General features: G+C 35.2%; 1 protein-coding gene across 3 annotated transcripts in view; it reads right to left on the bottom strand.

The window, feature by feature from the left end:
* LOC118191059 (ankyrin repeat and BTB/POZ domain-containing protein 2) overlaps window positions 1–24,993 on the bottom strand; it is a 224,805-nt gene that overhangs the window by 99,884 nt on the left and 99,928 nt on the right. For 2 of the 3 annotated variants that reach the window (XM_085814381.1, XM_085814378.1), the window contains one exon: window positions 621–1,077. In XM_085814381.1, the coding sequence (XP_085670507.1) occupies window positions 621–1,030 (410 nt within the window). In that variant the 5' untranslated portion in view covers window positions 1,031–1,077. Of the gene's footprint in view, window positions 1–620; window positions 1,078–17,794; window positions 17,933–24,993 lie in introns of those variants that run through there. The other variant, XM_035361853.2, reaches the window with a different exon arrangement.

Below are 24,993 nucleotides of genomic sequence, written 5' to 3' on the forward strand. Positions count from 1 at the left end.
TAATAAAAACAAATTAAATGCAAATAAAAAATGCTACAGACTTTTGAAATATGTTACATAGAATGTTTAATTATTTAAAATCATAAATAATGCTTCCAGTCTGGACAGAAAAGGTAACAGAAGGCACCTAATCTAAGTCAATACATTGGTATCTCTTATGTTCTCCGTCATTTTATTCGCAATTTGCTAATTTGTATACTTCTGGAGCGAATGAGCAGCTAGAAATTAAGAGGGGAAAAAAATGAAAAATGCAAGTCTTTAAAAAGCGAAGAAATAACACCCCATTTCAATTAACGGAATTGTGAATATCTGTAATATGGTTTTAAATCCAGAAAATATCGCCATTTCAGCCTTCAAGCCATATTTTAAGAGGGGAGCGAAAAAAGGAAGTTTTTATGCAAAATACTTACTTCTTTTTCAACGAAACATTTAATATAGAATATTTTTAGTTTTATAATTTCTACATGTCATTTTACTGGATCTAAAATCCGGAAATTTCCGAAATTACCTAAGTTCCGACGAATGCGGATCTCACACTTTATATTATTTAAATATATGTACAAGAATGTCTATTTAAGGATCGTGATTAAGTTAAAAACATTCATAGAAATGCAAAAAACCTTGAGCTGTTCCCGTGTGCACTAGCTTTTTCTCTAGAAGCTGACTTAAGAAATGCCGTCGATGATGAGGAATGTGTAACTGGAGTAGTTTCTCTGCTCCCGGAGGTCGTCGACACTCCTTCCTTGCTGGGCGTCCGTCCATCAGAATTTGGATGGAGGGTTTCTCGGCTGGTTGTCTTAGAAAGAGAGGGCGCCGATCCTCCAACTCCAGCATCTCTTTCATAGGGCCTAAGAGGGCTGCCTATAAACAATCTCTCGCGGCTGGACGTTCTCTGAATGGCCTGAGTAGGGCTGGTGTCCTGCTTGCTCATGTCTCCTAATCGTCGAGGTTTGGGCCGGATGATGTCATTGTTGAGGAGAGGTTGCCAATACTGGTGGGCTTCTCGAAATTCGGGAACGGGGGAAGACATGGTCAAACAGGAGGGGAAGCATCAGAAAGGTGGTGTTGACACCCACCCTGCAAGGAAAATATATATATATTAAGATTCAGTTAACAACTCGTGAAAATTGTTTACCTGATGTTACATTAAATAAATCAGCAAATTGTCAGAACAATACAATATTAATGAATACCTTAGCATTGAAATACTAATTAATCACGAAAGATTTCTTTACACGATGCCTTTGTAATATAAACACTGCACTTATATTACAAAGAATTGTAATTGTATTTTATAATATAAGCACTGCACTTATATTACAAAGAATTGTAATTGTATTTTATAATATAAGCACTACACTTATATTACTTGGAATTGTTCTTTACCAACATAATTGCAAAAGAAATCTTTGTCTAAAAATCAGTAACTCAATGTGTGCTCCATTAAGCACGCAAATGCATTAAATATATAAGGGATATAATAGCAGAAAATGAATCTAGCACTGAAGTATCTGTTTAGAATTCAGAAAATGTGAATATCACAAGCATCTTATATGGTGTATAACAGTCGTCATAACTTCAAGCAATGTGATATGAAGTTTTCATTATCCTCAGAAGTCAAAAAGGGCATTTTTGTCCAAATGTTGAAAGCTGCCTAAAATTCAAAAATTCTTCAGTTTGTATTAATTTTGCATTAATTCAAACTTTATAGAAATCCACTGAAGTTAAAATTCAAAATTTTTTGTGTGTTTGCGAACTTTTCTCTGCTTTCAGTATTTTATTGATCATGTTAAAAATTCCAAACTTATTTATCATTCTCTTACTTTCACTTCCTAAATTCAGCGAATGTATTTTTCAACATTAATAAATGTATTTTTCTGAACTAATGAAGAGATTTTGGTTAGAGCTGCTAAAGATTCCTAATAAAAGTAACAAATTCATACGTTCGTATTTCACATTAATCCAGTTTTTGAATCTTTCTTCTTACTACAAGTTTAATAAGTGTTCTTACTACACATCATTAAACTGGAGTTTGTCTTATTTCCATCTCTGGTTTGGCGTAAATAGAGAGAATTTCTGCTATGATACCTGGTTTTATCATGTCTCTCTCTTTCTTACGCTTATCAGAATAAAACCATAAACCAATTTAGAAACGGAATAATAATTTAAAAAAAAAAAAAAAATCTCTAAGGATTCAGATTTTAAAGTCGAGACTCTACAATGCTAATAATTCACTTTTGAAATTAATGTAAACAAGTAAAGCAATAAGAAATTATGTCAAATTAATTATCTAATGGACAGCAATTAAAGGGAATTTTTATTTGGTAGCAAAATAAAAATAAATATTCATAATATTTTAAATAAAGAGTAAAACAGGAAGTGAAAAAAGGAAGGGGGGAAGACAGATTTTGTTTGTCGTCATCAAGGAGCAGCCAGATAAGTATTTCAAAAATAAAAACTGCGCTCCTGATTCCAACTCTATAGTGTATTTGTTTTTGTTATTTATACACTTACTTATATATTTCGCGTATTTTGTACGGTGATTTTACGTTCCGATATACGGTAATTACGGTATTATACGCTACGCTATATGTTATACGGTATTATTCGGTACTTATGTATTTGGCGCATTTCCTACGAAATTCGTAGGTGTTCATTGCGTATTTTATTTAATTTCTAATTTGGTTCATTTATAGTATTCCTAAATGTTCATCTCATACATTACATTATAGACCCGAACTATAATTCCGATTTGACCGACGTTGAATTTGTAAGGATAATACCAGAAGGCTGTGATAAGAGCAAAAGCCTGTTTTCTGGGCAATTTTTAATAATTCTCCACAATGGTGAAGTCTGATGATTTTTCGAAAACCTGGTGCTATTTTGGAATTATCCGAAAAACGCGTTTTCGAAGCGTTCGTAAGTGCTTAGGAGTATAGAGTTAATTCAGAATTCTGATTTCAATTTAGAGTTCTTAAGACCGTTTTTCTATTGGGGTTCTCGCTCGGTAATTATTTTTGTTATTTTTACCGTCAGATTTTGTTGTGTAAGTAATATCATTCTATTAAAGACAGTTTCGTTCTTCGTTTTCTCCCCGGCCAGTGGTTTTTTTTTTTTTTTTTTTTTTTTTTTTTTTTTTTTCTCCCCGTCAATAATCTGTGAATATCATTGTGCGTCTTGACTGCTATAGTTATTATTTATCTCACTAAGATTTTTAATTTTCCTTCTTTGTATGGTTCATTTATTTAATGAGATATCGCTACGAGCCTATAGCATGCAACGATGTATGTTAAAACTTCATATAGTAATTTCGCATGAAATTAAATGAGTTAAATGCACGAAAGCTAAAGCATTCCCTTACTGCTTCTTTATTAATAAGATTCGTCTTAAATATTATTCTAAAAATATATTGCACTTTATTAGCCCAAAGGGACAATTTGCCCAGAAGGGCTATTAATTTCGTTTTGGCATTTTGCGTCGCCAACTATAAAACAGCGTTTCACTTTTCAAATTGTTGCCACCAAATATTACAGCTCTGCATTATATTTAAAGAAATTAAATAATGAAGAATCTGCATGAATGTATGTATGTATGTTTCTCGCACTGTGAAAAAACAACGGTATCCAGAGACATCAAATTTTGAATGATGTAGAATTTGGGCGTCTCAAAGCCTAAATTTCGAATTTGTTTTATTATTTTTTTTTCTGAGTTTGTAAAACTTTAACGAATTTTCGATTAACAAACTCAACAATTTCAAAACGAGCAATGGTACGTTAAAAAAAAAGTTTTTTTGGGCGTAATATAAGATCCGAAAGCTTTAAAGGTTCCCCTCCCTCCCTCCTTTGTTGTTATTTTTACCGCCTTCTTTAAAGTAAAAAGACACACAGTTAAATCAATGACACAAGTGACGAATCTTGCATTGAAAAAAATAATGCAGTTGTTTTAATACTTTGACAGGCTTTAAAATTATTATCTACATATAAAATAAAGACAAATATTTAATTCGCTACACATAGACAGATGAGAAAGAATATGTCATTAGTTATGTAAATGTCACTAGGTTATTTTAAAACTTGAATGCAAATTAATATTTGCATTGTTGAAACACTTACGTTTCACTTACGCATGCGGATGATATTATGAGTTAAAAAAAAAATTTCACACTCCTATTGAAACTACACATAGCCAACGGGGGCCGAACTTTTTTAACTTCAGTCAAATTTCATTGTGAAGGACTAAACATTGTATTGAATATTACAAGAGAAAATTATAACTAAAAGACATCATGAAAAAAAAAAAAATATTTCAATGAAACCATTTTTAAAAGTAACTCATTAAAATGATAATAAAACAAATGTATTCAAATGATCAATGGATCTGCCACAGCATGGCATTTACTTGAAAAGATATTCCGAGCGAAATTCCCTTCAGCGAAATTCGGAACCTGTCAACCAATGGAAATCTCGCACTCTCTTTCTTTCTCTTCTCTCTCACACATATACATACACACAAAGCCAACCATTCCTTTTAAAAAAGAAGGAAATAAATAAACAATTAAGAATCTGAAATGCATTTTATTTAATCCGTCGTTCGACCAAATGAACCCGACGAAGCTATCTCCACGGACAATCGGAAACAAGAGTTGGAAAATGTCTTTTACATCCATCAGCAATTGTCTCACTCGAAAGCAAGATCCATTTTATCTTTTATGTTTCGTTATTCCTTCCGCCATCGTAGCGAGCGAAACAAAGGCATATCTCTAAAAGAACATAACTGGCGCAAGTGTGAGAGGAAGAATAATTCTTTGTTTGCACCTTTTATCTTAATGCTTTTAACTTGTCATAGCAGTGCCCTGCAACATAATGAGGAGATTTTCTTTTAAGGTTGCTTTTAAGGGGTTCTGACAGCATATTGGGGAAAGGGGAAGGGAAAATCATCATCACATGTTTTCCAAGCCTAATAGTGTTTCAGCTTATTGGCGGATACTTAATCGAGTGATAAGCAGCAATCTTTGAGGGTAAGCGTTAACTCAGATTGGTACCTCCGTTAAATATCACTCGGTGGTACAACAAATTTAACATCGGAAACCTGTACCATAAGCTGAAATTCTAAATGTAGAATTTGTGAATTTTTTGCGAAGACCGTAAAAACCCGGCATGGCAGGATTTCTGGACCAGACGGCCTGATAATAAATTCTGTAAATATTTTATGTACATAAATTTAGAACGAGAATTTGAAGCAGATGGGAGGCCCATGAAGGTTTGTCCATAATCTGTATCGGTTCTGATGCTGCAATCGCAGGCGGAAGAAATATTGCTGATCAAAGCTTATGCATTTTACCTCAAACTTACAGTTAATATGATTTATATTAGAAATTAAGCTATTAATCAGGATTACGGAAATAGAGATTAGAAAAAGGTTTGACAATTTAAATCACAGTGCTAAAATATGTTTTAAGAAATGCGTGCATACAAACTGAAGCATACAAACTGAAGCAATAGTAGAAAACTTATTATTATAAAATTTTTCGTAATTTCAAGAGGAAGAGTTTGAATACGAGTACAAAAGTATAAATTAAATCAGAAGAGATAACTGTATTATGTACTGTAATCACAGATAAGCAAGCAGGTAATTTGTGATGTGGAACATTCAAGCATTATTTGACTCTGTAACGGCGCCTTTGCAGAATGTTCCTAAAAGAAACTGAATCATATTCAATCATGAAATCAAAAACTCTAAGAAGAGAACCCGTTTGACCTGAGGAAAGCGCATTCGTCAGAATTTAACCACTTGCGCTACGACTAAACTCCACGGTTGCGGTGCCGTGAGCTACAATATAACAAGCGGTAAAGTGTCTCATTTACGGCGCTCCGCGTCTGCGAGTGCAATCCAGAGCTGTAACTCGAGAACTAAACAATCTCGTTGTTAGGCGACGTGTGCACAACGTTATTTTCATTTTTGCGATAAATGCCTATCGACGTGGTGTTCACGTCGCTCGCGGTTCGAGACAAAAGCACCTCTACGTGCGTGGCACGTCTTTTTAGCACAAGTGGTTAAAGACTGACAAACACTGAATTTATCAGTGATTTGCAGAAATAATCAGATTTCAAACTGGACTGCGAAAATACAAGTAAGAATAAGAATGGGTAATCTACACGAAAAGTTTTGTAAATGGAAGTAGATTTAGATTTGAAACAGCTTAAAGGTTTAGCAAGAACAAATGTCCGTAGTTTGTATAAAACAGCTTAAGTTCGTGGATAAATAGAGAAAACATTAAGTATTGACGTTCGTCATAAATAAATAAATCTTTACCTACCATATACTAAAATTCTTCTTATAAAGAAAAATGGAACTCATCATTCTAATCAATTTGACGTTTGCTTCGTTTGGTTAGTCGTAGACTCGCCTAGTCCGGTTTGCTAGGTCTAGACGTCATTAAATATACCCTCTTAAGGCATCATTAACTATATCTCCTTTTTGCAGTTTCGAATGCGAAACTGCAAGTGATGCAAAATATGATTCATGACAGATGTGGACTTGAAACGATTTTCATTACTCGTGCGTGGGCTATGCCTTTGCTAAAAGACACTGATAAGATCAACTACACGCAGCCATTCAGTATGAGCCGTTCTGCTGGAAAGTGGTTCATATAATTACTCTCTTCTGTTAATTCCCTTAATATAACAACATGAGAGATGTTCAATAAATTTCAGACATAAATATGCGGTAATAAAAGGAGATATGTTGAAATGTACAAGTCTAGCAAAATCCTTTTCTCTCCATGCACATATCGAGTCCTTTTCCATCAGTGCTCTTATCGAACTATTGGCGATCATTTGAAGTTATAAAGTGAATATATCTGACAATATCAATATCGCTCTGTCACCGAATTTTTGACTAGTGCAATAACAGTACGATTCCTGAATGCACAAAGAATGTGTGAATCGAAATCTATTGCTTCATTCACTATTGTTCAGAAATGGGAAGCTTTTTTTGAAAATAGTCGGTAGTCCTTGGAAAATGACCTATAATAAAGTCGGCCAGTTACAGACATCACTGATGAAACGTGTAGCAAAGTTGAAGAAAATTACAAGTGCACTACTGGACATTAAAGCTGCTATACCGGGAAAGAAAGCAAAGAGCAGTAATCTTACTTATTGTACATATAATAATATAATGTGAAGAAGATTTGATTAAATGTGCAGGTGGTTTGGAGTAACAGCGGTGCGGAATTCAGTAGACTACTTCAATTCATGCGGCTTCAACTCTTTGCCAAAGTTCATCAATAGTAGTGGCTGGCGGATTGTGACTGATCATCTCTCGGTAACCTATAATCAGACGTTCTTAATGAGTGAGAGATTTAGGGAATGTGCTGACCAAGGCAACAGTCGAACACCCTTCGTATCGATAAACGTTACGACAGCATGGGCAACAAGCAGTCGGCGTGCATATTATGTTGAAAGCTCGCCGTTATGTTAGAAACGTAACGGCGGCAGTCCACTTTACTGGCTATGCAAACTAGAGGTGACTGGGATGTGTATCCAATGACACCCAATACCAACACGCCAGGTGCTGGGCCCATATGATAATGACTAAAGTAAATTAAAAATGTTCATTCTTTTCGGTGCCTCCACACACGGAGAGATCTATTATGACGATATACGCAGAACCAGGATTCGTCTGAAAAGAATAACGTGATGCATTCTTGTGTGCAGTGTCGTCGTTCGTCCCACAAACTCTAAGCGCGCCTCTCTCTCCTTCAGCGTTAACGAAAATCGCAACCATGGTTGCCGTGCAGACTGTCCGTGATGCCGTCGCGCTGTCCGTGCGAACAGTTGTCTTCATGCACATGAGCCAATTTCCTGACTCAAGGTACGTCAAGGTACGTGACGTACCATACGATACCTCAAGGCCGAGAGGACAACATTTCTGTACTCTTGGACGTTCTGGGACCACTGAGTGCGTTACTGACTTGGGATCACTGCATGCCATTCAGTAGGATCCTCAGACTCATCGATTCCATATTTGCCTGACAGTCATGGAATCCCGACCAACACGACAACAATGAAGCGAAGCGATAAACTGCAAATGTGATAGACCACGATACTGTCGTGGTCGTGTACTGTCGTGGTAAAAACAGGTACAATGAAGAATTTAGGTGTACCTCCTTTCAGTAGCTGCTCAGTTTCCGTCCATAATTCCATCGATAAAATGCTTATTGGCGAGCTCCGCGTTCATACAACAACGTAAACGACTCGAAACTTCAAGAGGAGTACAATTTATGTCAGCAGAACACGTTTAGTACCATTTTAGAGCGCCCTATACTACGTCAACGTGGCAAGAACTATCTTACTCCATGAACGGATAACAGTGTGAGTTAGACACACGCAATCCTAAAGCGAAGTTTAAATAGTAGATGGTTACCTATAATTCATACTGTAACCAATTCCAAGCCTTTTCATACAGAGCAATAACTCCAGCACTACGTTTTTCTTACCTTCAGTGGTAGGTACCAACTCAGGATTATTTTGGAGACAAGAATTGCTATTAAAAAACTGCTAAGTTCCGCTTTCTTCTAAGCCAACCAGTGACAGAGCAGATACAACCCCTGAGCAGGGTCGGATTTTAATACTGACAAACGGGCTTGATTGCACGAGTGGTTTCGTAGTTTTTCCTGCATGAAAATAAATCTGGGCATTTTTACTTCCTTGTACGAAGTAAAGGAAGTATTACAATCGAGAAGTAATTGGGATATCATATTTCAACGAAAATATTCAGTTTGATTGCTCAAGAATCCATTTTAACGATTTTTTTCTGTGACATTTATACGTACGGATGGAATAAAAGGCTCGTTTTTAACGAATTGTAAAATGAATTTTTAAAAGTGGATTTAGAAGGGATTGTTTTCTTCGTCACGTCTGTAAGTACTTACGTATGAATGTATCTCGCAAAACTCAAAACGATTAGCCGTAGCACCTTGGCATTTTGTATATGGGACTGCTATATCATGTACACTGGTGTGCAAAAATTAAGGACGAGACGGTTTTTCCAACATAACTTTGTACAAAAGCTTTCCAAATCAACACATTTAATACCGTAAGATCCCCAATACGTAAGGACATGAGTAATGTAAGCAACACTCGTGTCCTTACGTCCTTACGTATTTTTACGTTTTAAAAGAGAAATCAGAGGGATAAAAAGAAGCTTTATTGAAAAAGTAGCATGGAGCGCAATGCGACTGAAGGCCAAAACATCCCTGTGATGAGTGTCCAGCAAGAAACATCCGGTCTTTAATAGGGAATATGATCTCCCCTGACTGCTAGGCAGGTTTCACAGCGTCTGTCCATGCTGAGAATGAGGGTGTCAATGAGTTGTTGAGGCATTGCTGCCCATTCGTCTTGCAGCGCCAATCGAAGCTCCGGAATCGTTACTGGTGGTAAGGTACGAGCTGCCAAGCGTCTGCCTAGAAAATCCCATACATGCTCGATGGGATTGAGATCCGGAGATCGTGCCGGCCAATCCATACGTTCAATATCCTCAATCTCTAAGAGCTGTTCGGCAGCTACTGTGCGATGACATGGTGCATTGTCGTCCATGAAAAGGATAGCGCCTTTAAAAGGACGCACATATGGAAGAAGAATCTAATTACAATAACGGGTCCCGTTGACTGAACCTGCGTCGAAGATGTGAAGGTCTGTACGACTACCAAGCATGATGCCTCCTCAAACGAGAACACCGCCACCTCCATACCTGTCCCTTTCAATGATGTTCGAGGGATGATTGCGGCTTCCCCGCTCTCTCCAGATGAGTATGCGATGAGAATCGCTACTCAGACTGAATCTGCTCTCATCTGTAAAGAGTACTTGTCCCCATTCATTGTCTCTCCAATTCCGGTGTTCCCGGCACCACAGAGAACGCCTTCTCCGATGGGCAGGCGTTAGAGGTACACACCGTACAGGGCGTCGTGCAAACAGACCACCACCGTGCAGTCTTCTGGCCACGGTAAAACGCGATATCGGTAGTCCAGTCGCCTGTGTCGTATGTCTAGCGATTTCTCCCGCTGTCTGCCGCCTGTTTCTTCTGGCCTGTAAGGCAATATACCGGTCATCTGCGGGTGTGTTTCCTCGTGGATGACCACTACTAAACCCCCTGATAGCTGTTCCTGTAGTTTGAAATTGTCTCCAAAGTCGTGAAACGATGCTGTGAGCAATTCCGAACTCTGCCGCCACACTTGTCACACTAGCGTCTAGCGATTTATGTCTAGCGATTTCTCCCGCTGTCTGCCGCCTGTTTCTTCTGGCCTGTAAGGCAATATACCGGTCATCTGCGGGTGTGTTTCCTCGTGGATGACCACTACTAAACCCCCTGATAGCTGTTCCTGTAGTTTGAAATTGTGTCCAAAGTCATGAAACGATGCTGTGAGCAATTCCGAACTCTGCAGCCACACTTGTCACACTGCGGCCTTCCTCCAACTTCCTAATGATTCGACTTCGGGTAAAAGCATTCAGATGTCGTCTAACAGATTGATTATTCGCAATTTCTCGCTGAGGCAGCAACTCGGTGTGATTTTAACTGCTATACGACGTGCAATCTCTTTGCCAGAAATACTGATCTTACACCGACAACATGCTTTATACTACTCAGACACTCCCCCATTACGTCTAACTGCATATCTGCGCATGTGCTACCGTACATCACCTTACTTAATCTTCTGATTGGTCTTTCTGTCCGCTCTGCCTCTTCGTTCAGCTGATATGCTAATTTTCCGACTTCATCTTAATTTTTGCACACCAGTGTTGTTACGGACCTCCATTTGTGTTGCAATCGGCTGCACCAAGCACATATATATAAGTAATAAAAAAAAGGGAAAAAGACGTATCAATGTTGTTAGCGTAGAACGTAGATCTATATTGAAGAGGAAGAATGATTGCGTAGAATACTGAAATTTCCACAATGAATGAGAAATTTGGCAGTCGAGGTAGATATTAAATCCCATTTTTATTTAAATTCACATTTAGAGCCACATAATTCTAGCCGTGCCTATTTTCAGAATATTTACATTTTTGAATACCGTTGCGACAGGAACAGAGCACAGCGAAAGAACAAGTAGCAACAGAGCCCAAGTAGCAACAAAGTTATAAGCGAAGTAAGCATTTATTCAATATGGCAGCTCACCGAAGAGGAAGGTTAAAAGTTTCAGTTCTCAAAATTTAGGTTCCGAAATAACTACGTCATCAGCATTATGCAAGCTTTGTGGCATAAATTAATCTAGAAATGACGCAGTCCAGAAATGTTATTATTTTTAGAATAAAGATGAAATAACCAAATTTTAAAAAAGCAATTAAAAGGCTATTACTAAATTAAATTATAAAGTTCATTTACATATTTTTTATCTTACATACATATATATTACTTAGCAGCTTAAATGCAAATATTCTGCTTTTTAAATTACTCATAAATACTTATATATATATGTGGTTAGTTTCGCTAGGCCTAACAAAGGCGCTATTTGTTAACATTTGAAACTCTTAATTAGTATGGTTAATCGTCAGTTGGAGCATCAACTTTAGCTATACGTTTTGCCCAGTGGGGCCAAAATTTCATTACAATTTTATGCACCGAAAATTTTATCTTTCATCCCATTGGAAATATTCATGTTTTCCCTTGGAAACTCTAATTTTAATTGCAAAATAAAATTTTTAACTGTATTTGTATTTTAGGTTTTTCTGTATTTTACAATTTTTGATGAAAATGTTTTGACTTTTTATGTATTTTTACCTTGCCGAGAAATGAGAACTGAATTGATTAAATGAGAAATATATCTCTAAATTTTATATCTATAAAATTCGAGGAAATAAGTTTAAAGAATGTGCAGCAAAAAATGTGTAAAATTTAATAGGCCGTACAAGGAAGTCATGTGATGTCCACATTAGATTTTTATTCTTACAAATTTCTTCACGAATGCTTTTTCACCCCTCAGGCAAATAGTCTTCGCATGCTTTGCCGAATCCAATTAAAATAAAATCACTCCTCTATAGCTGTCACGTTTTCGATAACATTCAGGCTCTCTCTTTGTATAAGTCGTCTGTAACATTTAGCCGACAATCACTTATCCGACAAAAAGCGCTTAGCCGACAGCGGTTAGCTGAAACATAGATTTAGCAGAAATGAACAGTTAGCCAACAGGACATTTAGCCAACACGGACACTTAGCCTACAATGACATTTATTCCATAGGACATTTAACCGATAGAGGTATTTAACCGACAGGACATTTAGCTAGTTGGGACATTTAACCGATAGAGGTATTTAACCGACAGGACATTTAGCTAGTTGGGACATTTAGCCGCTAGGAAATTTAGCCGATAGTACATTTAACAGACAAGACATTCAGCTGACACCATATTGTTACGAATTTTGTATTTACATAGCTAATTTTAGTAGAATTATAATTCAAATTGTTTTACTTCCCCGTGCAATGCAGCGCGAGACAAATTTTAAGAGAAAGCTATGCCGGAAAAGTAAAAATATATGAGCACGTGCATTTAATTGAATAAATGGATATCTCGGTAATATGTATTGAAATTGAATAAATGTAATTGACCACTACGTTAGCTGTAACCGTAATTCCATTTTCTTATTGGTTTTCAGAAAGGAGAAAATGCTAGAACTATCTCGCGCGGTCGGTTAACAACTATTTAAAGCCGGAGTGAGACATCTCGGCTCATTAGTGCCAGTTATGTTTTAGCCCCCCTTCTTCAACTTTATGATATGTATTTTTAAATTATGCAATTCTCTACTTTCAGCGCCCTACAGCATCTTTATTTTATTGAACCGGCAAAAAGCTAGTGATATACTAGCTAAGCGCGGCATAATTTATAAATAAAATCAACAAAGTCTTGGCTCAGTTGCTTAGTTATTGCTATTGCGACTTGTTCAGTTCCGCGCGAACTGAGATATCTGAATTAACTTTCTCTTTATACAACGGCGCTTTGCACTGCGTTGTATTTCAACGTTTTTAGTAGTTTGAAGTATAACTACTCATTATACTGCGTGATAATGTGAACACTTGTACAAATATCTCTAAGAAAAGTCAAGCTTTCTGATATATTTCTTTTAATAAGAATAAATTTTAATTAACCTATTATCGGACTTGTACATTCAATTTATTACGAACCCGTACGCACACAACAGTATTTAACCAAAAACTCATTTTACTGACAGCACGCACTGACAAGACGCGCATGTAGGCAAAAAAACATGTGACAAGCTCTAATAAGATTTTCCCTCATTTACTTGACAAAAGGCCATTTCCAGGGTGCACAACGACAAAGCTTATATACAAGTACGTAGTGCTGCCTTTATTTAATGCTAAAGAGACTATAGAGTTTTAAATTAGACAGAAACGTAACTTTATTTTGGTGCAGATTTTAAAATCAATATTGAGAGTAATCAAACACAGATTTCTCTATTTCTGAAGGGGGAAAGAAAATTTCAGCAGCCGGAAGAGCGAAATGGTTTTACTTGGTAAGAAATAAGTGAAGCAAAGTGAAAACAAATGTAACGTAATCTGTCCAGGAAAATAATAATGAATGTAAAAAAGCTAAGCTATTAGTATTTCGAAAGTATTAAAAATTTAATGCCATTAATTATAGAAGAAAAATTTGTTAATATGGAAAAATCCAGTTTATTTTTGTAGATCGCTCCTTTCAAACATAAGATTAATACTCCCTGACAAAAAATTTAAACACTCTTCCAATTTGGGCGATATATGTCAATAAAATTGTTAAATTAATACAACTCGTATTTTTAATAATATTATATTATTTTCGCTTTGTTCGAAGGCTGGTGGCTTCAAAATGGAGCTATTTGTTTTTAGTAAACTTCTCAGTTTTAGCAACAAAACGTAACATATAGGGCAACAAAGTAGAAGAACTCTTTTCCTATAAAATATACATAAATAACCTTTGAAATTCTTTGTAAAATATAGTCTTTCACAGCATTACCTAATAATTTCCTATATACCGTGCGTTATATTTTTCATTGGTATTTATTCTTCATCATGCTTCCTATGTCACTGTATTCAACACGGGTAGCACTGGCCTCATATTTCATTAAAATTTTTATAACTTATTCCTTAAAAACCTATTTACGCCATAGGAATATTTCATCGCCTTATGGGCATATTTTGATCTCCTAACGTGGTCGCCATTTGCTAGACAAGTTTCATTTTTATGTAGTGCAAACTAACAATTCGAATTTTAATTTTCCATATATTGAACATAATTTTTGATCCAGAACCTAAATTCTTTAGCGTAAAACTGTTCATTTGCTTCTCTTTGGAAAAGCATGTCAACCTTACTAGAAAACAATCTCCCTTTTACTATCACATATAACATGCTTCCAAATACGTGTTTTTCAGAACACTTTCTTTCTGAGATACTACTAATTAACTGAAATCAGGTTTCATAGATAGAAGATTTTCTGCCACGGACAGTGATGAAGGCTTTCAGAAATGTTTCTCTTGCCATCAAAAAAACCTTCGGCTATTGAAAATAATCTTAACAATTTTATCGTCATATCATTTAATCTCTCTGTGAGTTATAAAATTGCTCGGATTCTGCACATATGCAATTTTCGAGTTATTTTTGCAAACATTACTTAAATTCGTTCATCATTTCTGAAAGATTCCATCACTGATTTTAATTCTTGTGGAATTTTAGCTAATCATGTCAGTATGGTTTGACATACATCTGCCAAATTGAAAAAGCGTTGAAATTTCTCGTCAGAGAACGTGAATCGTGTGTTCGAAAATAAACAAAATTTTGGCAACCAATCACAACTGGACACTTAATCATAATTTTGAATTTGGAACTACAAAAAATATCCGTAAAACTTCTTCAGTTAGTAAATTAGATTCCTTTAAACCCTTCCACATTAACATTTTTTTTTTTTTTTTTTTTTTTTGCGTTTCATTACTATTTTCCTCGACAAATTCCGTTTTTTTTTTTTTTTTTGGTTTGTTTGTTTGTTTGTTTGTTTGTTTTTTGTTTTCGCTTTGCTCTGCTCATTTCTTTTCAAATAAAAACGTTTCCCTCCCCCTGCTGAAATTTTCTTGCCCCCTTCTCAAATAAAGAGACTTCTGTCTGTTTGCTCTCGAAATTAATTTCAGAATGTACGCCAAAATAAGGTTACTTTTGTATATAATTTAAAAATCTGTAGTCATTTTAGCATTAAACAAATTAAGTTAAAATTGTGGTACTTGTTCATAAGCTTCGTTGTATAACCTCGAATAGTCTTTTGTCAGATTAAAACGGAAAATTTTTACTGGCCCATTACACATTTTTTTTTTTCGGGTCCATGCTCGCATTGTCAGCTAAACGTGCAGTCGGTTAAACCTGCAGTCCTAAATGCCTTGTCGGCTAAATGTCTTGTCGGCAATATGTCCTGCCGACTAATTGTTCGTATCGGCTAAATGTCCGCGACCGCTATATGAGTATGTATCATTAAATCTGTGTCAGAAATAAAATTTATATCAGGGATATACAACGAATGCACTGGGATAAAATTGAGGTAGTCTTTATTGCTTTGTTAATATGTACAATTATACTTAATAGCTTAATTGCAAATTCTAGGAAATATTGTTTACGTACCCTTATACGTCAACAATATAATATCTTAACATTAATCCTATAGGATATTTAATCATTATGTAAGCGTATTGCACGTATAAGACATCTAAGCATTAATTTCTATAATAAGAGTAACTAGGCGCAGGCTTTAAAAGGAGACAGAAACATAGCTTCAAAAATTATAAAGAATAAAATATAAAAGTAATGATAAATAAAGATATACGTAAAGAAACAGAATATATTAAATAATAGAATAGAATAGAATGTGTTGCACACGGAAAATACAGGACGCAGCCTTTACAATCTTATTTAAACATCTGGGCATCACAAAATAAACTCGTTTATTTCCAAGCAAAGATATGCAGATCTGAGAAGCTTTAGATTTTTTTGCAAATATTGTTGGAAACAATCTATGTTAGGCATTAAAGGACATTAGATTATCTAAAATATAATCTATAATAACTTTGGAAAGATTAAAAAAAATAATTATTATTATAACCTTCTCTTGACTGTTGAAAAAAATAGTGAATAAATATGTGTTTGAAAATGCACAACACAAGATATTGAGAGATTAGATGCATAACTTTTATAAGTTTGTTAAAAGATGTGGCATCAGGAAGCGCGTAAATAAAGATGTATCTGCTTTCATGAGGAACATACGACGTCATGCAAGTAACATTCTACAGATAAATTTCCACAATCAGCAAAAAATAAAAAATAATAGATTTCGGTGCTTTTAAGACATTCGCAGACTTAACTTGGATTATTTAACTATGGATAAGAATATTATAGCTATTTGTTTCTGGGAAATGATACGTTAGTCAAAGACTTCCTATAAGAAACCTCTATTAAAACGAAGAAAACTGTGGAAATTACATAACGCTTGAATCTTACCTCGAGACAGAAACTGTGTACAAACGTGCGTTTCGAAATGTATAATAAAACACTGAACTAAGTGAATTTTAGTACAATGTGATTCTATAGTTCCAAACAAATCACAGCATCCTACCGAGGATAACTTCTTAAGAATTTAAAATCTTTTTACATATTCAAAAGGTAGGCAATACTTTGAAACAAGAGCTTTAGCATTAAATTATATAAGAAATATGAATGTGTAGCAGCTATGGTTACGAAAATGTATATGTATTTTTGGGAAACAGGGTTATACATCACTCCTTCTCGAGATGAATTCTAAATTTGTTTATCCAAAAATATATGCATGTTCCTGGAGGTGGACCCACCAGCAGCCGAGCGGTAAAGTTGCTAAACTCTAGTAGATCGACCTGAGCTCAGTTTCAGGTGAACGTGCTGACTACACGAGAATTTTCGTGGTTATCCCTCTAGTATAACGCGTCTACTAGCCAGTTTCTTCTTCATAAAGGACCCACCAGCGGCCGAGCGGTAAAGTCGCTGAACACTGGTAGTTCGGTCCGAGGTTCGAATCACGCGAACGGGCTGACTGCATGGGCGTTTTTGTGGTTTTCCTCATATGTAACGTGTATGCTAGGTAGTTTCCCTTAGAAAGTCCTCCCCTCAGGGAGATACCCCTCGAGGCTTTGCCGTAATCACATAAACCAAACCCTTCATAAAAACCCGTATGTCTCCCCTTAAGTAGCTTTGACATTATCAAATAAACCAAAAACCAAACCATTCCTTGGGGGGGGGGACATTTAATTCATTTATATACCGTAAAATATGCGCATATATTTGGAACGATGTTGACCGAGTTGGTGAGAGATGACTTCTATATTTTACGGAGAAACAAAAATTCGGCGAAAAATAGTACCTTTGTGTTTCATCTTTTTCCAAGACTCCAAATACCTGGAATTTATATTAAAATATAATATTTCCAATTTTTGTCTTCTTCCACCTCCCTTTTTTCTTTTTCCTCGGTTAAAAACTGCAATTGTATAAATGAGTTTGTGAAATACTCAAAAATATGCAAAGAAAATAAACAAGAGAAATCCGCCAAAAATCTTAAACCGCGCCATGTGGTCGCCGGGAACGCATGCGCAGTTCAGTTCACCAGCGAAGAAATACTTCAAGCCGGAGAAAAGAAAAGAAGGAAAAAAGCGGCATTCCTCCCCATTTACCTGATAATGAAGGAAAGCGTGAATGCAGAGGGGGCTGTTTAAAATGACAAATTAATCTAAAAACGCTTACCTCTTTCGGTGAATGGGGGTATCCTTTATTGTTTTTTTCCGCCTCGCGCTGGTTTTTACCGACAAGGAGTAACGCAAGCCAGCATAATGGTGGTAGTAGCGAGTCCGAGTCGAGTATCGGAAAAAGAGCCGTGGAAAGCATCGGGCGAGTAAGCGAGAACCGTGCCAGAGAGAGGTTCCCGGTCTGGTTGGCCGACGCGACATTCTTACCCCCGAGGGTCTCTGCATTCTTTCGGCCCGGCCCTAGACTCGCTGTCCGCGCGGCTGCTGCTGCTACGACGAAAGCCCGGTCACCAAATTGCCGGAATCTGCTTGCAGGTTCGTTTCTACCTTGCCCCACGGTTGCCTCAAAAATTTCATCGCATAGCATAAATGCACGAATATTGATTCGCAAATTATTGCATTATGTCAATCACGCTTTTTCTTATCGCAGCTTATGGAGAGATGTGTAGTTTATTAATTTTCATTATAAAATTCATCCAGTGGTATAAGTATAATGCTATCATGTAGAGTCCTTAGAATGTCCTGCAGCACAAGATTTACATATTTTAACTTTAAATTAAAAAAAACAATAAAAAAAATCTGAAAGGTTTCAGATTTTATATTACTTCCAAAGGGGCGTTTTTTTAGCATTTTGTGAGTTAACATTTATTTATTAAATATCACATTTTTCGCACTTAAACCATATAATTCATTTCAACAGCAATATCGCAAAATAGTTTTAAAGTGAGCATATCTATAGAATTTCCGGTACAGAGACTCGCGCGTTGGAGATAAAAATGTTTTTCCTCTACAACGTTGCCATTGCTCGCTTTGAAATCGTTGAGTTTCTTAATCAAAAACTCATAAATGTTTTACAAAATATGAAACAGATAATAAAACAAATTCCAAATTTGGGCTTCCAGATGCCCATATTCGAATGGAGACGTACGTTATTCAAAATTGGATGGCTCTAGGTACCGTTGTTTTCTCACAATGCGAGAAACACATCTACATTTTTGTAGATTCATCATTTTATTTCTTTAAATACAACACAGGGCGATAATATTTGGTGGCAACAATTTGAAAAGTGAAACGGACATTTAAAGTTTTCGACGCAAAATGCCAAAACGAAATATCATAAATAACCTTCTGGGCTAACGCCCTTTGGACTTAAAAGAAAAGAAAAAAAAAAAAAGGAGGGCACTGCATTAAAAGTTTTGAACATTTTACAAGATCCAAAACATCAAGTAGCAAATGATACATGATTTTAAAAAGCGCCGATTATAAATGTATGAATATTTTTTGTTTTTAATTCCTGCAACATCAGCTTAACATGAAAAAAATTTTAATGTCATATCAGCTAGCTGGAGAAATGAATTAAACAAGATGTACGGTTGAACTTATAAATTATTTATAAATTAAAGAAAATTGTTCACTATTTACCGAAAAAAATCAAATGTGATGCCCATTTTTTCGAAGTCTGTCAAAAACTAGAATAAATACAATTTTAAAAATTAAATTTAAAACTTAGTTTGAAACATTTTAAAAGTTTTTCCTACATTTTTAACTAACTTTTTTTTAATTTAAATTTGATGATTATTCTAATAATTCATCTTTTGTGTTTAATGAATCGATATGGTGTTACCTAAGTTACTAAAGTAAAATTTTTTCCGATTGTTTTCAAAATTTTAATGATAATTTATCGTCCACATGAGCATTTATTCTAAAACTGTATTTCAGTAATTTACAATGATAATAAAAAAGGGTCTAATGTAAATATATTTTGTATCCTTTACTGCGAATTGGTAGAGTTGGTAACCCTAATCACACCGTTCTCTCTGTATGCCGTATAACAGCCATATTCAACAACCTTTGAAACTCGCGGAACGATAGCTTTCTTCCTCACGTGAGCAAAAATTGCTTGACCTTGGATGATCGGCCCGTATGTCCATTCTTTTGAAGAAAGCTTTGCATTGGGGCGTGGTGGGGGGGAATTCATCAAAGTCAGCATTTCATGTATTCATTGAGGCCATGCATTTCAATTTTGATTTTATTTCTTTTTAATGCGTGTTTGCTATCCCCTTTCTGCTACTAAACCCTGCTGTTTCGAAAACGAATGTGTTCCACAACACTGCTTTTTCTTAATAATTTATGCTCCAGAACTAAATGTGACTGCTTTAGTTCTTTTTTATTTGACCCTCAGCAGTTATAAACGAAACACATAAAAATAACACCAAGTCCAAATGCTTAGGTAATTCGTAGGCAAAAGGGAAGCGTTTAATAATGACAATAGTTTTAACAGGCACTAGACATGTTTCAACTTTTTTTGCAAAAGAACTTCAGTATTGCCATTATTGTGTATCTTTTCCGGTTTAAACTAATTCCATTACCTTTTGATTTCTATATGATATAACGTAAATTTTATATGCCATTATAATTTATCTTTTGCTCTGTTTACATTTTTAAGGAATATTTAAGTGCTGTTTTTATTTTGCTTATTTATTTTCTCAAGACGAAATTCTTTGTGATCAAGTTTATTTGATTGTCAAATTATCGCAAAACAAGAAAGGAAAATATTTTTTAAATAATATCAAAACTAGCAGTAGCAATAATAATTCAAATATTTACAAAAAAAAAACTCCATGTAAATGAAATAATTGTGAACTGACGAAGATATCACAGATGTGTGGACGAGAAGTTAAAATGTCACTGAAACTGGTAAAATTATACGTTGTGTAGACAGTTGTCTACTTTTCCACGGGCGCAAGTTCTTCATCAGTTTACATAATATTTAGTAACTGCAGTATATTACTTCTAGTATATTACAGTATTCGCAATGCTTCATTTGCAAATTTAGCAATAACAGAACACCTCTCGTCTCACGACAGACAACTCCACTGCTCCACTCAAAGTTTTAGCATATGCCAAGGAAAGTTGAGTAATTTACCTAGCTGCAAGAATTACCTCAGGGTTGGATAAAGCATTCTTGAACACAGGTCAGAGAATAGTAATATCTTGCTTATAGGAATTATCATAGTAATATTGCAATCTTGTTTCACCGGAATGACAACATAGTTGCGATCAAAAATACCTTATGGAACAGCATTCGAGGATTAGGCATTCTGAGGATCATCTATATCTTTCAGAAATGTTGCTCCAACAATACTGTAGTTCACATAAAAGGAGGAAGCGCTCCAGTTATTATCCTGACATCAAAATTCCTCAGACAAATACCTGTATAATAAGCAGGGATGCGGTACACACTTCTGATGAAATTCAGGCACATACTTCTGAACATAAGTAAGAACATGTAAGCTAAAATTTCTAAGTAATTTTCATATTTGTTAGGAGAATCGATGGTTTAGCGTTAACAGAAAAGTCTGCTCCGACGCCAGTTAGAATCCTTCACATTTTATTAAAAAAAAAACTGAAATTTCATTGATGACTGAGAATTGTAATTAATTGTGTAAATGTAGGTTGTATAAGTCTTGTCTATGAAGAACTTGCAACTCCAATATGCAGATTGAGACCAGCTTAAATTCCAGACCATTCTGTATGTTCTAAAAAACAGAGCCTAGTGATCTTTCTCGCTTAACATCTGAACACTAAACTAACTTAACAAGAAAAACAGAGACCTGGTAGTCCTTTGTACAATGAACAGAACTTTTATATCTTGTAAATCAAAACACAGAATTTCTCATATCTATGTATCACCTAGGTATTTGACTGAAATAATATCGGCGGAATTCTGATATCAAATCGATATAACTGGAATACTCATGTTTTCGTGAACACACATAAAAAAAATCTGATGTGTACACCACATGACTTCCTTGTACGGAATATTAAATTATACGCATTTTTTTCTTGAATTCCATTTGAATTGATTGGATTGAATTAAATCGACTTCGTCGACAGCGCATAAACCACAATAGAATAAATGCACTCTTTAAAATTCACTATATTTGTTTACTATAACGACACTCTGAATGCACAGAATTTATATCATTTGAAGAATTATTGTTGCCACATGTTCTATTCAAATACTATAATAAAGCTAAAACGATGTATGAAAGAAATTAAGCAAACAAAACAGAAAAGAAACAGTTTTTCACAGACGATTTAGTATTTCTTATTCAATTAATTCAGTTCTCACTTCGCGACAAGGCAAAAATACATAAAAACTCAAAATATCTGCATTAAAAATTACGAAGTGAATCTTAAACACTTATTTCCTCGAAAAAATTCCAGAAAGGATTAAGCATGATTTAATTCGCAATAATAAATGAAGGCGTTATTTTTGTTGTTGCGAAGCTACGTTTCTCTAGATTCGCAACAAATCCACTACTCTGCTGTAAATGCAAACAAGCAATGGTCGCCAACAAAAAAATTATTAGGCTTAGCGGCACTTAAACAACTTTAAAATTGTTGATAATTCTAAAAATATTGCATAGAGATTTACTAAAGGCATAAAAACCTTAAACGGAAGATAAGAACAACATAATTCAATCATTTTTAAAGCAAAAAATGTACAATTTACAAACATATAAGAGTAAAGAAACTGAGATCACTGAGCCGGGTAACAGAATGGATATATATATATATAAATATATTTATATACGTTTGGCGCGCCCGATTGCAACCAAAATACGAGGTGCATGTCTACATATTATAGTAGTCCTATATACAAAATTTCAACGTTCTGAGGCTACTCGTTTTTGAGTTATGCGAGATACGTACAGACGCCATGAAATATTCTCTTCAGAATTCATTTTAAAGCAGTTTTATAATTTTTTTGGAGGAAAAGAGTCTTTTATTTTGTCCTTACGTACAGATATCACGCAAAAACATCGTTAAATTGCATTCGATAGCGGTCAAAATGGATATTTTCGTTGAAATATGTTGCCTGAAACTTTTCACGATTACAATACTGCCTTTTTACTTCGTACAAGGAAGTAAAAATTAAGTCATGCCATTACGTAAGGCATGCTATCTTGCTTCAAAAAAGGCATTTTTAAAGACATACTATTGTCCAAAAACGGTTACATGCACATGGCACGCACAGTTATTTAGGTACGTTGTAGACGACAGTTTTCTGCACACTGATGACTGGACCTAGATTTTCCAGCAGAAAATCGTTCAGAAAACATTGCACATTTTCCGTCGACTTAATTTTTACACCCTTTAATCTTTCTGCCAACTCTCTTCAGGATAAGTGAAGCAGATGCACACGACTGGCCGCACAGTGCCACACGAGAAGAGATCCATCTGACCAGATGACCTCCATCTGATCATTCATGGCCCAATTTTGATAGTCGCGTGATACCGTTGACCTTTTAAATGCATATTGTCTTTAGGAATTGATACGTTAGATCATCTTAACGTATACGAAAGGAGAGGCTTTGATTAAGAATTGTAATTTCTCATTACAGAGTGGCGTGTACTGTGAGAAATCTTGTAAGCCTCTTGCATAAAAAATAGGCATTGTTTTTCTCTCTTTAAAAAAAAAGTCATATTATTTAATCAAATCCTAACCTAAAAAAATACTTATTTGTATTTTCACATTTTTTAGGTGACATTTATATGCAGACGCCTAAAATACTATCCGAATTATTTGAAACTGCATTTTTCATGCACATAACTGAAGACTTAGCTTAATAACTTTGGGGAAGGAATTAGGAGGTACAAATTTTCACTTGGCGTATCGAAATAGGCCGATGTGTTTGAATATAAGTAACGATTTCATCGAATGATAGCTTGCAGCAGGATGCACAAGATGGTTTCTGAAGCGTTACAATTACAGTACGCAAATTGAATAAGTTGCAAACAATGACAAAAATCTGCTAAAATGAAAAGAGGTAGGAAATTATACAAATGCTTCGTTTCTCACTTTACAACATACAAAATTGAAATGGAATTCGTATTTAAAAGCTTATTTACGCCGCAACTCCTTCTTCTTCACTTCGCTCATCTCTTCTGCTACTTTCCGCGCTACGCAAAGTTTACTTTTCTAAATTTGTTCATTGATTAAGATGTAAGCTGTATAATTTTTTTTTAGGGGGGGTGTGCATAGCACACTCACAATGATAATGCGCATTATATAGAAATAACATTATGTGTGGAATTTGTACACTATGTCTGCAAGTATATATAATTTTGGGGGGTTGTTGTTGCTGTTTAAGCATCCGTTGTTCTAACTACTCAGCAAAGTCTTTTAAGTTATGATGCAGTCCTATCTCAGCACGCCAATCCGTTGCAGCTCTCACCAAGTCATTTTATTTATAATAACGCAGTTTTATCACAATAATGGAGCAGTTTTATTACACGCACGCATATATATATAGGTGTGTGTTTAACTTATGTAAGAGACTGAAGCATAATTTCATTTTATTCGTACTTGAAGGTAACGTATTTCGTGTAAATTCTGAACTTCACCATAGTTGAAATATAGAGATGGTCAACCTAAAAATAAGAAACTGAAACTTGCTTAAAATGCAGCAGTCTTTTAACTGTAATCGAAAGAAATCAAATTACATTGAAATGTATTCATTTGCGTCTAAATTAAAATAAAGATAAAATGATAAAGAACGCTTCATTTGTAAAATCAAGCTGTTTGGTTTGAACGTTGAAAAGATGGTCTCTCGGACTTTTAAAAGTCGTTTTAGTTTCCTCACTCCACCATCATTTTCTCTCTCGTTCTTTATTTAGCTTGACCATACATTTCACAGTTAAAAATGGGAATGAAAAATTTTTGTAGTGCCACCTTTCCTTGAATTTCTAAGCACCTTTTTCTTATTTTGCGGTGCTTCCTTTACTTGATGCCCTAAAAATCTTTCTGTTGTATATTCTTTCCTTGATGCTCTAAGAGCATGCTTATTTTGTTTAATGGTTAATCAAGTTCTGTGTGTGGAATCATTATTGTTCCAAGAAATTTTGTGCCTGTTATGGAATTAGTTTAGATCTGATCTTTGGGAATCAAAGCAGAAAGACTCAGCCCTAAGACTTTTTCCTAGTTTATGACTCGAGCATGTAAAGACATGTTTGAATGTTCCTAACGAAAGAGCTGGAAGTAAGCCATAGTTTTTGAAATGATCCATCAAGGCTAAAGTTACAATAATTAGGCAAAAATATTGCTTTTGTAACATTCGGTGCAATGTTCTTGTAACCTAAAATGCAGTTTAGGGTTTCTGTAATATCGGAATTCCTCCCACTGCGATA

Source organism: Stegodyphus dumicola, chromosome 1, assembly GCF_044657685.1.
Source record: "Stegodyphus dumicola isolate Sdum_Otavi_A_Nest chromosome 1, ASM4465768v1".
NCBI lineage: Eukaryota > Metazoa > Arthropoda > Arachnida > Araneae > Eresidae > Stegodyphus > Stegodyphus dumicola.